The sequence below is a fragment of the Eleginops maclovinus genome, chromosome 20 (assembly GCF_036324505.1).
Source record: "Eleginops maclovinus isolate JMC-PN-2008 ecotype Puerto Natales chromosome 20, JC_Emac_rtc_rv5, whole genome shotgun sequence".
Lineage (NCBI taxonomy): Eukaryota > Metazoa > Chordata > Actinopteri > Perciformes > Eleginopidae > Eleginops > Eleginops maclovinus.
This window is the reverse complement of record NC_086368.1, coordinates 19,373,491-19,389,076: the sequence shown is the minus strand read 5'-3', so window position 1 is coordinate 19,389,076 and position 15,586 is coordinate 19,373,491. Positions and strand designations below refer to the sequence as shown.

The 15,586-nt window shown below is 38.6% G+C and overlaps 1 protein-coding gene across 1 annotated transcript; it reads left to right on the top strand.

Moving 5' to 3' along the window:
- The first annotated feature begins 435 nt into the window (after positions 1-435).
- On the top strand, positions 436-13,789 carry slc6a1b (solute carrier family 6 member 1b). The gene is made up of 15 exons (XM_063911716.1): positions 436-805; positions 2,056-2,483; positions 2,770-2,901; positions 3,111-3,211; positions 3,705-3,814; positions 4,306-4,438; positions 5,205-5,339; positions 6,222-6,325; positions 6,805-6,929; positions 7,302-7,414; positions 7,551-7,682; positions 8,908-9,010; positions 9,130-9,230; positions 9,471-9,638; positions 11,264-13,789. The coding sequence occupies exons 2-15, from the start codon at positions 2,237-2,239 to the stop codon at positions 11,375-11,377; spliced, it is 1,818 nt and encodes a 605-aa protein (XP_063767786.1). The 5' UTR covers positions 436-805; positions 2,056-2,236; the 3' UTR covers positions 11,378-13,789.
- Positions 13,790-15,586: the final 1,797 nt, after the last annotated feature.

Genomic DNA, 15,586 nt, shown 5'->3' with positions numbered 1-15,586 from the left:
CCTGTCTCCCTTTATTGGCTGGGGCCCTCTTATCATGTTTTGCCAGTAGCAAGAGCAGCCATTGGCATCTTGCTCTGTATTTGTTACTTTGGAGTGGCTGCATTTGATGCAACATTACACCTCTCAAGTTTGCTCAGATTGTGGCCTTTTTACACAGGCTGTTTATGTCAATCTCCAAAAAGTTGGATGAATGGAAGTTTAGAAAGTTAAAGTGTCCCTTAAGTGTTATTTGTGACAACTTTTTCCATTTCTAATCTAGTTAATGTTTGGTTATTATGTATCAAATGGCCCCTGAGTGAGACAGAAAGAGTGAATGAGAGAGAGAGAGGGAGAGAGAGAGAAAGAAAGAGAGAATTGCTGATGTAAAAAAAAAGCTGCAGGAGTAAGGATATAAAACCTTGAGACAAGAGGATGCTCCTCTCTCAAACCCGCTGCCATCTCAGTGGTGGAAATGTTGGAGTTGGGGAGGGTCGACTTTGAGGTGACATTGACGCTATGTAGATGAGAGTGAGGATCCTGCGCTCCATGTTACGTCCCTGCTCGCTTCAACTCAGACGGCGGCAGCTCCTTTCCCCGTCTTCTCTCCCCTCCTCTCTTTCAGCACCACTCCTTTCAGGACAGCACCTCGCTCTCAAAGACGCATTTGTTCATCATCCTCACCTCTCAGGATCATATATTGGCTCTCTGTCGTCGGATGCAAAGTTTTCACCTGGGTTTTATTCTCTAAAAGTGCAAGGAAGTAACTTTTTCTGAAATTCGGATTTTCCCACCGGGAAAAAATTCTGGAACATAAAAGCGTGTTATTGTAAGTATTCTGTCACACATAATGCATCTTAATACAATCACGTATGCATTTGCGTTTGCTGACATACTTATTACAAAGAGACCATTGTTGAATTTGGCATATGCAGATGCGCCAAATCTGGCAATGTCAACCGATGTGCGACCGCACTTCACTTAATGGCGACGCAACAGACTCGGCTCATGAGGGTCATTTGATATCGATACTTAGATCATGCAATACAATGTTCAAAATATGTAACATTTAATTGTGCAATCTTTTAGGAAAAGAATGCGCACGTATTTTTTTCTGTTCACTTAATCCCAATTTGAAGTGAAATGTTACACTGACATGTCATATATTTAATATCAAAGCTATTAAAAAAAATAAAAACTCATCCAAATATTTGTAACCGTGTTGCCTAATAAGGCTTTTTGCAATTGCGCAAGCAGGACTGCGCGCTTTATGTTACATTCGTTTAACTATCTTTCCACAAAGTTAAAATAAATACAGAATAACGTATTTTATTAATTCAGAAAAGTGTTTGAATCATGTCGTGTTAAAACAGTGTAGCGTTTTGCATTGTTGATAAATAACTAAATACATAAGTTAAACATATTTTAACTCTGTCCTGCAGATACATGAATGAAAATGTCTATTGAAAAGCTCCAGTGACTAAGCCTCTCCAGGTGATTTATTAGACATTATCGTCGCGCCTGACTCCTAAATGTGTTTAATTGCTCTCCTCTTGTACCGGAGCTTTAGAAGTGGGCCATTGAATATAAAACGTAATGTCTCAAGGACAAGAGCAGGCTCTAAATTTCTGCTAACATGCATTCACTCCAGGCAATTAAAAGTGACTCTTATTGCATGAGAAGTCTTTATTTGATCCCGTGGGGTTCACGGATCGTGGGGCACATTTTTTTCCTGTTTTACCCTGAAGAAATCTTATGCAGTTACAATGGATGCATACGCTACAATTGTTAAAAATGATATTTTACTAGTAATTGCACAGGGCATGATTACCCCATTAATAAGTAATTTTGTCCCTTATTTATTTTTCATATTTATTTTCTTATACAAAACAAGTCATTGCTAAGTTAATGGGAAAAGATAATTCCACCTTCATTACATTGGAATTAATGTATATAAGATGTTGATGTATCAAATAACTTGGCAGAATGACGTGTAGCCTACATCAAGAAAAAAGTTTCTTATTTTTTCCGTGATTTTTTTTGTATTAATATTTGTGTATATTTAATTTTAATTTTCAGGGTCGCTGGACCGCTGCTAAACTGCTGCTCATCACTCTCATTAGCCCGATTAGTCGTCTCCGCTCGGCTCGTATCTGGGAGCTGGGTGTAGGCTACAGGACGGAGAAGCTGCTGTTGCCTGGACAGGTTCTGAAACCCCTTCCTCTCCACTGGTGAGGACTATCAAACACGCACAGTGACCATGGCCACCAACGGGACCAAAGCCACGGACGGACACGTCTTAACGGAGACGGTGACTGACGCACCCACCACAACGCCAAACGACAAACCCAAAACCTTGGTGGTGAAAGTGCAGAAGACGACAAAGGAGTTACCCGAGAGAGAAACGTGGGGCGGGAGATTTGACTTTCTTCTCTCATGTGTGGGATACGCAATCGGACTCGGGAATGTCTGGAGATTTCCTTATTTATGTGGAAAAAACGGAGGAGGTAATCAGGAATTCTTGGCAATTTTCCATTCATCCATGCTTCAAAAAGGAGTTCAAATGTCTCAGCAACAAACCTGCGATTTTGCTCCCGGAGGTTTTTGATTAAAACAAAGCTAAAGTGTATTTCTGTCCATCTAAACCGTGCGTAATTGCGCACAAGAGAAACCCTCTACGATGATCTGGAGCGCAGTGTTACACCTTTTAGAAAATATATAATCTGGAGCATGTTGAATGTTAATAGTTTATCACCTTCACTTACACACCTTTACCTCTCACTTCTCATTCAGGGGCCTTCTTGATTCCCTACTTTTTGACCCTCATATTTGCCGGCATGCCCCTGTTCTTTCTGGAGACGGCTCTTGGTCAATACACTTCTATTGGAGGGCTTGGAGTGTGGAAGCTGGCCCCCGTGTTCAAAGGTAAATACCCTTAAAACAATAAATAACTATTATTTGTATCTTCACTGGCTTATTTATGAAGATCAGGTCGTTTAACAGACCAAGTCAAATTCAAAATAGGGGCTATTTAATTTAAAACATGTATTACATATTTATTATTATCCTAGTTTTTGCCCACACATATATTTCAGCTCGATTCAACACCACGCCTGTACTCTCCATTGTTTTAGGTGTGGGAATGGCTGCTGCAGTTCTGTCCTTCTGGTTGAATATCTATTACATTGTAATCATTTCTTGGGCCATTTACTATCTGTACAACTCCTTCACTACCGTGAGTATTTGCAATTTATATTCATGCTGGTCCCTTGTTAAAAGAAAGTTACCTTGAAAATGTACGATAAAGGTCATTTCCTTGATTCATACTGAAAAATATTTCATAAAAGTGTCCCTTTAATTAGAAAAAAACACGTGTTTTCTTGTTTTTCTTCTACCCTTTATGCCCAGGTTGTATTTTTACACAGTAACCATTTTAGGTATGTGGCAAGTTATTTATGCCAGCACCTCTTATACAAGGGTGAACAGCCCCTAACAGAGTATGACATTTATTACTTCCTTTCCCACATAATTAGCCCTTACACAAGGTATTGATAAATGCATTTGGCGATGAGGCATTTACTCTTCTAAGAAAAGCATGAAATCTCAATGAGTATCATGGTCTTGGCTGCCCGACAGCCAGAGAGAATGGGACCCGGCGGTGGGAGAGTAGTGAAAGTAAAAAGAGCTGTCTGTGTGATTTTTCTCCCTTTTTTTCCTTTAAATTTCAGGAGCTACCATGGCAGTCTTGTGGCAATGCCTGGAACACAGAGCGCTGCTACACCAACTACAGCATCGCAGACACCAAAAACCTTACCAGCTCTGTTGTGGAGTTTTGGGAGTAAGCTGAACATAAGAATCTGTTTATATCACAAGGATATGGCTCTGTTGTGAACAGATTCAGGAAACACAGAAAAGTCATGGCCCCTTGTGTGTATAATGAAGATCAGGGTTTGAGACTTATAGGGCCATTTGGATCTGAGAATCAAATGGCTCACTAAATCCTTCTATTATTCATCTTTCTAGATGTTTTTTCTGTAATAGAACGGAAAGTGTGCGCATTCAAAAAGGGCCTCAAACCAACCCTAGGAAAAAAATGTTTAAAAGAGCCAAAAATGTGTGTAGATTTGCATGCATGCAAGCAAGACTTCCCTTGACTGAGAGGCCTTAAAAAAAGCTTTAGGGGTGGGGTAAGAAAGACAGGAAGAGGGCTTTTTGTGAGGATCCAGACACTTGTGTGTATATTTGTGTGTGCATCCACACGGGCTACATGTATGAGATCAAGCATGCGTTTGTGCGTTGTAGTAAGACCACTTTACCCCTTCCCTGCAGACGTAACATGCACCAGATGACTGATGGCCTGGACAAACCTGGGGAGATCCGAATCCCGCTGGCTATCACGCTTGCCATTGCATGGGTCCTCGTCTATTTCTGCATATGGAAGGGGGTCGGCTGGACAGGCAAAGTATGTAAAGGGAAAAGACAAGGACAGAGACAACCAAAAAATCTCAAATCGAACCCGGATGACATTAATGCTTAAATTGGCACTATGATATGGCGGTTGATTGTTCAAATGTACAGATCACAACTTATTCAAACTACTTCAGGATAAATAAATATGTAAGTTAAAGTGACAATTTTAAAACATCACTGTATGCGTTTTCCCTTCAACCCACAAGTACTATAAGTACCTCCACTAGACTGATATAAAGCCATTATCTTCGCTCAGAACAAGAACATTACAAAACATAACATATATGATTGAACTTTTTCACTTCTTTACATCAATGTTTTTTTTTTTTTACATATGTTAGATATGTGCATATATGGTAGTGTCAATGACATAATCATGCGACTTCATTTCTCATGCATTGGATTTTCACATAAATGATGTGAACTGAGTTGACTTTGATAGCACAGTGGAAAATTAGTTCAGATAAGGAGGGAAACGGTGCAGTGAGACTGTGCTGAACCTAAGCATTGTGGGGTCATCTTGCCTCCGGGGAATGGCTGACTAGGTCACTGTGCTGCACTGTGCAGTGGGATGGTGCCACAGTACAGTAACACTCTTCATAATGAGTTGAACAACTTTGTCGTTTTCCCATCTTCAACAGTTTTGTTGCCTACAGGACAAATATCCCAAGTGAAATAATAGCTGTGTGATCAAACAAGTAAGTGTTGGCTTTGATAGACACTATTATTTTTCCTAACAATAACTTTGTGTCCCACAGGTGGTGTACTTCTCAGCCACATACCCTTACTTCATGCTGTTCATCCTGTTTTGCCGTGGCATCAGTCTACCTGGGGCAATTGATGGAATCCTCTTCTATATCACCCCAGACTTTCAAAAACTGAAGGAGTCTGAGGTATGCTCTCTTTTTTCGCCTAGATGTGTAAACATGGTTTTATGTTGGGTAACACAGCTCTTTATTGGCTGCCACAATAAAGGTTGTTGTAGAGGATAAGCTGGGCCCCAGTAGAAGTTTTTTTTTTAGACAAAGATGTATGTATTATTTGAGGTATAGTGTAACATTATGGTAATGATTTCCTCTTTGTGTGAAGTCATTAAGGTGAATACAGAATACAATCTTATCCAAACAGGTTCTCAGTGAGTGCATAGTAGAGTGGAATTTCCTGCAAAAGCACTGTGTATTTCATTTATCATCCTATTGCAGGCCTTATATAAAGTATAAAGGAGAGGGCTGAAGACTGCCAGTGGTTTTTAGGTTGATGCAATTATGTCCAGAGAAAAACCCACTGGATGATAGGTATTGATGTTTTGATGATGTCCTGTTTTATCTTGTAATGATTGTGTATAAATGACTAAGCCACCTCATTAAAGCTCAAGAAGAAGCTAGAAGAAAAAATGTGGAGAGACATGATTAGACAAGTCTTGCTGAATTAAGTGGGTTAAGGTGGGCTGCAATGGGATCAAATGTGGATAAAATCAGATGGACCGAGTGTTAGAAAACAGCACTTAGGTTTTTGACATTTCCTAGAACAAGTATCACTCCCAGTTCCTGCAGTTCCACCAAAGGTTCAAAAGAGATGAAAGGCCTTTGTGCACATAGTTTGAACAACCCAGCCAGTTAAATTGGTTGAAATGAGAAATAAATTCATATTATCCATAATACAAAGTGAAAACAGACCATTTTTTAAAGCAAAATCTATATTTAGCATTAACTTGGCACCAGTTACGTGTCTAAAACTGCTTATTTTGACCTAATTTTCTTATCTTTTTTTGTCAGGTGTGGCTGGATGCTGCCACTCAGATCTTCTTTTCCTACGGGCTGGGCTTAGGCTCTCTGATCGCTCTTGGCAGTTACAATCCCTTCAATAACAACGTGTATAGGTACGTGGTTATTATATTTCATTCCAGGTTCATATAACACATAATTTGCCACACATCTTTTTTTTTTTAAGCAAACGGTGCAGATGTGTCTTTCTTGGATTTTATTTGGTTTCCTGGCAACATTGTGTCTGTTGCACCTTCTAATTTGGGAATATTTGAGCCTCCAGCTGTATTCCTCGTTTCATTATTTTGGCTATACACATGAGGCCTGCCTTAGCCTCTTAAAAGTCAGATAAACTAGCAGCTTGCAATCTAAAAACATAATATCTCTGCTTCCAACAATTTTAAATTCGCTGGTGCTCACTGCCATTTTATATAACGGGTCAATCTAAATGTACTCAGCTGCTCTGTTACTGCAGGATGCAAAATGGCTCTCCACGGTCCCTTCCCCCCATGCCTCTCGACAATGTGTGACGGGTTGATAAGGAATTGATATAGGCGTGACAATGGCTGCCTTGTGCTTTGTCTCTCCCCTACAGAGATTCTGTCATTGTCTGCTGCATCAACTCCTTCACCAGCATGTTCGCTGGCTTGGTCATCTTCTCCATCGTGGGATTCATGTCCAATGTAACAAATAGACCCATCGCTGATGTGGCAGCCTCAGGTAATTGCAATCAATGTTGAAACTCGATAGCGACAATCGGTACAGGCAAGAGACACTTGCTATTGTGCAGAAATTATTCCTTGAAATTGCTTGATATTATTATTTCAGTCAAAAAGGGAGGGGTTTATTTTGTCACTATGACACAGCTTTCTGGGTTTATGAGAAAGGAAAATTGCTTTTGCAAAATATCGGTCCTTTGTGAACACTCAAGTTCAACATTCACACTTTCAGGACACTTTTGATGTATCCAGTTACTTAAATATAACAGAAAATGGTGGTTAGCAAAATTATTAAAGAATAACTAAACGTTATATTTTCTTATTTGACATTTTGCTTTTGAACACCATGTCTATAACATTTCTATGTTGTCAGGACCTGGCCTGGCATTTTTGGCTTATCCTGAGGCTGTGACCCAGCTTCCCATCTCTCCTCTCTGGGCTATACTCTTTTTCTCCATGTTGCTGATGCTGGGAATCGACAGTCAGGTATAGATAATCCAACATATTTGGTCTAATTTGTGTTTTTTCTGCATATTTGTAAAGCAAAGTACTGATGGTCCAGCTTCAACCAAGCAATGCAATGCCAAATTAACAGAGTTTAACGCAAACCCAATGTGTCCAGTTCTGCACTGTGGAGGGCTTCATCACTGCACTGGTTGACGAGTTCCCTCACGCTCTCCGAAAACGCAGAGAAATCTTCATCGCAGTCGTCTGCCTTATTTCTTACATCATTGGACTTTCCAACATTACACAGGTAAATACTTATTTTCTATTGCATAATTTAATCTGAATTTCCCACAGAAAACTAATGCTGACTGAGTGACCTGCAATACTTTTAACTCGCAAAGTCTAGTATGGGTAATGTTTAGCAGACCCGGACACTTTGAGAATGAAGTTCTTAGTGTTTCCTGTTTATTTGCATCATGTGTAAATCTGCAATATGAAACAACATAAAAACAGGTTCACAGCAATTATTTCATATCACATTTACCTGTTGGCTGCTAGTCCAGGGGACAATGACATGGTCAGTTGGTTTTCATGTCCATTTGTCCATCTGTCCAACACTTTGGTCCTGAGGAAGATGTGAAACACCTTTAGAGAGATTAATCAATGGTGCTCCTACAGCAATTCCTTAAGGTTTCAGCGGACTAACACTTTGCTCCATGACATGGAATTTTGATGGCTATATTTCCATAAAATGTGTACATGGTCCACAAAGGAAGATACCTATGCTTTATGCGATCACCAGACCTTTGGCTATAGCTACCATAAAACCACAATTTCAATAAAATTGAATTTAAATTGATATATTACTGAACACATTGAGGCTCCCCTGAGCCTAATCAATGTTCTGCACCTCATCCTCTCTAGGTTTCCTAGTATTTGACAAGATGCACATTTGCATTCAATGATATTTACTTACTTTCAAAAGTAAGAAAAAAAATAAAATAATGAAAGTTTAAAAGCTAAAAGTAAGCGAAGAGGCTTCTGTCTCACACAACCCCGGCGGCCAAGGTCACGTCTATCAATGAGACTCAAAGACTCTTTATTTCTGCCACAATGGATATCCATCATGCCACAGCCCCGTTAAAGGGCTGCTCCAGGCAGCTTAAAATGTATCACGGTTCACAGAGGTGATGAACAGGTCCCTTGAGTTGTTCTTGATTATCATCTGATAGCCAAAAGAAATGATAAACTGACATGGAATTGTTTGAGGAGATTCCTAATCAAGGTAAACATATCCTGCCTGTGCTGCACAATAACAAAAAACAGTTTCCACAAGGAAGTCACCAAGTTTGTCCTCACCAATGAAACGTCACTAATACTCACCAGCCACATCCGTCGATGCTCTCGCCCTTGGTGTTATTCCACTTGGACGATTTAGTACTGTTCTGCACATCACTACTATAATTGCTTCTTCAACGTTTACCTCTCCACCTTCATCTGTCTTTATCTTCTTTTGTTTTCTTCTTTTAAAGGGTGGACTGTACGTGTTCAAGCTATTTGATTACTACTCAGCTAGTGGAATGTGCCTGCTCTTCCTGGTCTTCTTTGAGTGCATCTCCATTTCATGGTTTTATGGTAAGCCGAAGCTATGTCTCAGTAATCTCCTTTCTATCCAACTGAGATCTTTGAATTATGGAGCACATTAGTAGTCACACAACAGAACAACTAAAATTGTGCTCTATCTGTGATTCCAGGTGTGAACAAATTCTACGACAACATTGAGGAAATGATTGGCTACAAGCCCTGTATGTGGTGGAAGGCCTGCTGGGTCGTATTCACTCCGCTCATTGTGGCTGTAAGTGTTATCTGTGGTTAACATGCACAATGTTTAAAGCACCAACAGTGGATACATACACCATCAAGGACAATATTTTTGGCTTATGAGGAACTAAAGCTGTAAATTGAGAAAGATGGCTATAATCTTTATATGTCGTACGTCTTCATGTTTATAACTGAGAATGTAGACTTGATTAGTGAAATGTCAAAAGATGATGATGAAGGTACTGAGATCTTTTTCTTTTTACCTCTTTTCTAGGGAGTTTTCTTGTTCAGTGCAGTGCAGATGGTTCCCCTCACCATGGGTGACTACGTGTTCCCAGCCTGGGGCCAGGGGGTTGGTTGGTGCATGGCCCTCTCCTCCATGACCCTCATTCCTGGCTACATGGTCTACATGTTCCTCACAATCAAAGGCACATACAAAGAGGTAAGACTGATGTGGTATCAGCCAATTTGGCTGTATTGTTTCAGAAGATTTAAATACTACAGTAAACAAATAGTACACATTTCTGCATCTAAATACAAACTATATACATACACAGGAGTATTATTAAATATATACTGTATATATATATATATATATAAACATTGAGAGTTTTGTTTAGTGCATGCAAATATTATAGATGGATATCCAGGAGTGTATCCATCACTGCACACGCCTCTCACACATTAGCTGGTTTGAACCTTCAGTCGGCAGCGAAGCAGGCTCGGTGTTAGGAGTTTCAAGTGGATGACTTGATATGCATGATTTTATGGCTCCAATACATTATTGCTTACTGTATGCAATGCAATACAGCGTTTTGTTAAGAGTGTGCTGATACATCAGTCAGTTTCAACCATGAACTGAAGTTTGAATGAACATTTAAAATCGCTGCTCTAAAACATTCATCAGAATATACTAATCCATTTATATCATCCTCACTTATAACAACAACATTTACATAATGGCTGGAATTGACAATAGTACCTTCAATAATAGTTTAACAGCAAAAAGGCTGAATGCTAAAATGTTCAGCTTAGCACAATGTGATTTTGCTGTGTGCATTATAACTAACACTGTAATGAGCAAACACGTAGGCATGCTGGGTAAAGACGTGATAAATTGCCATGAAGAGTAGAACAGTGATAAAAGGATTAGGAAAATAGAGTTTCTAATTGGTTCTGTTAAAAACAATTGCAGATCCCTTTTGCTTCACCAGACACTAAGTTCTCAGTTAATTACATTCATTTGTATGCAGCAGAATGCTATGCTGCATTTGTATTGACTGATGATCCTAATCAATGGCACATAATACCTTTTCCGGCCTGCCATTTGCATTAAGAGCCTTTTGATTTGCAGTGATGCACAATGCGCGGAACAATCACTGAACATCTATATGGTCCCTAGTGACAGATATAGCTTTATAGCCAGTGCTGACAGAATAAATGGGCAGTAATTGCAGGCAGTGCAACAAAGTCTGTCAGAGGCGATGTGCAGGTGTCAGATCCTGCAGTACCAGCTGATGGCTGATTGTCTAATTGTAGCAATCAGCCAGCTGATTAGTGCTGTGCACTCAGGCGGAAGCTCACAAATACGGCATATAAAAGCTTTCTGTGCTGCAGAATCCCGGGTCCAAAACTATCCATAGTTCAGAACATTTTAAACATTAACAAAATAAAGGACAGTTTCTTTTAGTTTTGTGGGCTTGGTAAGTTTCGCTCAATTATTATGTGTTACTGTCAAGAACATTGTCTTTTATGTTCCTTTTAAAGCAACACCTAAGGCTGTATTACGTCATATAACAGGTTGACTTTTTTTTATTATCCTACAGTGAGAACTACTCATCACATCAGGAAAACAGTATGACATGTCTTTACTGAGAGTATCTTGTAGAAAGTTTACACTCCATCAAGCTCACAGCTGTGTAGCTGGTGTGTTTTGCTACAGCTTCTCGGTTGGATCACAAACTTTGCAGCTGTTTGGGTCCTCCTAATGGTGTTTGACAGTGTCTCATTGTTATCTTGACACGATCAGTACATCTTTCAGCTGTGTGATATATGTGCTTCTTTCAGCGTCTGCGGATGATGTTCAAGCCTTTGGCACTGGCGAAGGCTCAGGAAAATGGCCCAGACCAGCAGACAGAAAACCAGAATCAGACCCCTGCCAACGAGGAAGCCTACATCTAGAAACCTCTGCCTGGCTTTATCTCGGCGGCCAGACTGGCGATACGCAGAAAAAACATAATCAAGGTTGGGAACGACCACCAGACTTCCATGTCTGCTTTTATTCACCTACCTCCTGGGGACACGTGAGACCAACCTGATTAAAGTTATTTTTAGGGGTTTTTCTGTTTGTTTATTTGTATAATACAGAGTTATAAAACATATGAGGAAAAACAAACTACCCAGCAAAATTGTTGTGATATTATGAATTTCATTATGCAAAAAAAGTTAGTCTTTCTAGAAAAAGGAAATGTGACTTAGGAAATTACTGTATATTGAATATATAATTTAAATTTGGAGGCCCGAGTTGATTCAATAGTATTGTTATTACTTTGAAGATATTAATAATCTACTAAACTACGATTACTGTACAAAGAAAATATTGGTTGAATGCATTTTGCTTGTACATTACAAATACATTAAAATGAATGCAGTGTAGTAGGTGAAAAAAATGCAATTTGAAAGTTTGTAAAGTGAAAATTGAATATTGATCAATTTATGACAAAGACAATATGGGAATGTGCAACAGGTAAGGCCAAATCTGCTTGTATGTGTAACATATAATTTAGCCAGACTATCACCCCCTTGCAGGATCCTGCAGTTTGCCTGAAATGTTTACCACCCATGACTGGGGCTACCTTTGAAAAGCACAAGTACAGTATGGAGTTTTGAAGCGTCCAATTTTTTTTTTAGGCTCAATTGAAACGTTTGACAGCAGCAAAAATAACTTACATAGGATACATAGCAAGAGACTGTTATAATTGTTTCTTTGTTTTCTAAAGAACAATAACTTTGTATGTTGTCTGAATCTTTTTGTAGAATCATTTTTAGGTCGTTTTCTATATGTGAGAGTGAAAAGGACCAAAATCAAACTACGTTTGTAAGATTGGTGCAGACATCTGACCCGCTGACTATATACAGTAAATCAATACAGCAAATACAGCATGTGATTACAAGCACAATTTTGGCATGTAAAATGCCGCCTCTTACGAAAAAGATGTAACCATTACAGAAATCTTACATTTGCGTTATGCTTACAATATTTTTGCATGAGATTATTTGGAAAAAACTGATTTTTATTCTCCGGACAAAGTAGTTAACTAGAAAAGTTTTGTTGCAATAAGCCAATGCTAAATCAGATCTATATTTTAAACTATGAAAATAAATAAGCTGCTGTGGCTGCTGGATTGAGGCTTGGTGATGGATTTCTATGATGGATACCACTATTGTGACTCCAACGGTTTACTTGTATATCTATTGAGTAACCCCTTCCTCAGGAACAAAGGTGGACGTGACCAAATTCTCTCAGATACTATTATTATACACTGAAATAAAAGCGGCTACAAAACATGAACACAGAAACCAGTATAATATATATATACGTACTTGGGCACTCTCGCATGCTGATCCAAATTGTTGCCTCTTTCTGTGTGCTACTCAACTAGCATCATTTCTTTCAGTGTAAATGAACTGTGATGGCCTTCACTCAGTCATTTTAGTAGAAGCCATAGTGTATCTATATCCTGTGACGAGTGCAGATTAAAAATCTCAGAATAGGAGAGAGAAACGCTTGCTCATTCAGAGGACAAAGCTGGCAAAAGCACTGTTACCACAACAGGACATAGCAAAACGCTTTGTGCTGTAGGCCAACACCACTGAAACTACTCCTTTTCATAGGGTGAAAAAAACCTATTATTACATATCAAGCTTGATCGCCAGTATAGAAAGGTATATGTAGAAGCTGACTTTAGTGACAGACCGCAGATATTACTGTATTACTATGAAGGAGGATCAAGAAATTGTGCTTCTGTGGCAGCTACATGCGACAGGAATCAGTCCCGTTAATTTCCTTTTATCTATGTTTTGTTTTCTCAAAGATATGTGAAATTTAAAATGTGCAATGACAAAGGTTCCGTGAGTTTTGTATAAAGTTACCATACTGCAGTTTTCTCTCTTGAATGATGTTGTAAACTGGACTGTGAAATACATGTATCCGTGAATGTCCGTACAACCTGAGTTTTTCTTTCTTTTGTCTAAATGTTGAACAAAAAAATGTGATATTATTTGCTGTTTTCTGCAATAATATTATTATCTCAGAAACTAAAGCACATATCTCTCTCAACTGTAAAAATGATAATTACAATAACAGAATAGAGTAATAATAAAGATGATAATATGAATAATGATAATAATAATAAAGTAATAGAAATGTCTAGTCAGAGAATATTGTTTTGTATATTTCTAGCTGTTTCATGGGCCTAATGTAAAATATTCTATGTAAAAAATATAATAAATGTCTTTAGATGGTGTTATATGAAAAAGCATGATTGCAATATATGTTATCTGCAAAAATAAATAAAGACCTATAGATTATAATGCCTGTGTCATGTTATCTTTCTCCCGCATAAAAAATCCAATGGTTCAAATACACAATAGGTTAATTCTGAATAGTGAAAATACTATTATTATGTAAAAGACATTTTACTGTTTGAAAAAAACACAAGCGCTGACTTAAAAGGTATTGAAATGCTCTTCCAATATGCTTTCTGAAATGTTGAGTTTTGCACGACACTTGAACTGCAAAGTGTTGTGCTAATGCTCGATTTATTACATAAGTGGAAATGAATATGCAATCAGCTGCATTACTGTTCTGTGTAAACTAAGCGTATAGTTTCTGAAAAAAATGTGTTTGCCATAGCTATGTCCTTGTGACACCTGCACTGAACGCTGTGCCAGCTCAGACACTATAGCTGTCCTGGCTGACATCCAATCCCTCCCGGTCACAATGCACTATTCATCTCCTGCTGTTATGCCGCAGTTAGCCTACATAACATTGGTTATAACCCAAATAGCCAGATCAGAATGTAGACATATTTGTTTCATAGAATATATATTGAAAAAGACAAATAAAAAAAGAACCTGGCATTGCTTATAAGATAAAGGGAAAAGCATGAATTAAATAACATGTCTGAAAATAGCATGACTGGATTACATGCTTGTTCAGCTGTTGGAAGGAAGCACAGTAATCTTAAAATATGATGAGCCCTGTTTTTCTACCCATAAATGCAGAATCCCAAGATTCCATTGAAAACTAACTTTTTCACATTATGTCCATTTCAATGAAGAAATGTCTATCTTAGTTGAATACAGAATTCTTTAGACTCTTTTTCTCTAGCTAGCAGTTGAGTAAAACAACTCCCTTAGAATAAATTTGATCATGCAATATGAATGCAAAATAAACAAGTTGCAATCACTTCAAAAAGAAAACCCTAACTCAATTTGACATTAACAATTGGACAAAACAAAGATCCCCATTATGTGGATAATCTTATTTATTAGACAGATTAACATACGGACGGCGAGACAGAGAGATGGACCAACAGAAAGTCATATATGTGGCTTAATTATTAAATGGATGGAAATTTAATGTCAGAGTAAATGCACGTTTTCCCATGGGATTGAAAGTCAGTCACTCTTGGACCCACCCCTCGATCCCAGCGCTTCTTTTCATGTGATATATGTAATGAAAATACAGGGTGTTCATTACTGTAGGTATAGCCATGAACAGTGTGTAATAACAGCATGTTAAATCACACCAATTGAGATTGGAAGTAGCATAAATGTATTATCAGCTGACTGCAGCAATCTGTTGAGTCTTCAGGTGAGCAGTGCAGCAGCAGCAGCAGCATGCTCAAACTAAAAAGACTAAGCAGACCAATGACAAGTTAAATACAAGCTCAAATACAGCGTGTGTTGGATGTATAATGCAGCATGTAGTATGTCATGTGAGAGTATAGCAGCGACTCCATTTCACTGATCCTAATCACGTGGAACAGATTATTATGTGACTGCAGAACATGTAGAGTTTATAATTGGCGTCTTGGCTCTGTCATCCCTTGCAACCATATACACGCTCAGCACAGAAGAGATTGGGCAGTGACAATAATATTATCCCTCCAAAAACCGCATAAGACACAGAGCCATGTGCCAGATATTGTGTGGAATCTTCTATATGTGTGCAGCCATTGCAGCTATTTTACTGAATAGAACAATTGGGTGCTGGTATAGCTCAGTTGCAAGTGTCGGCCGGGCACTGTATGAAATTAGGACAACATACATCCTGTATGATGATGAAGTCCTAGTGAACTGAGATGGAATACAACCACTTTCAGC

Excerpts from the sequence above, each read along its gene's own strand:
- slc6a1b (XM_063911716.1), top strand. The coding sequence starts at position 2,237 with ATGGCCACCAACGGGACCAAAGCCACGGACGGACACGTCTTAACGGAG. Across the intron at positions 9,011-9,129 it reads CTCCATTTCATGGTTTTATG|GTGTGAACAAATTCTACGAC; the intron begins GTAAGCCGAAGC and ends CTGTGATTCCAG. Across the intron at positions 9,231-9,470 it reads TCACTCCGCTCATTGTGGCT|GGAGTTTTCTTGTTCAGTGC; the intron begins GTAAGTGTTATC and ends CCTCTTTTCTAG.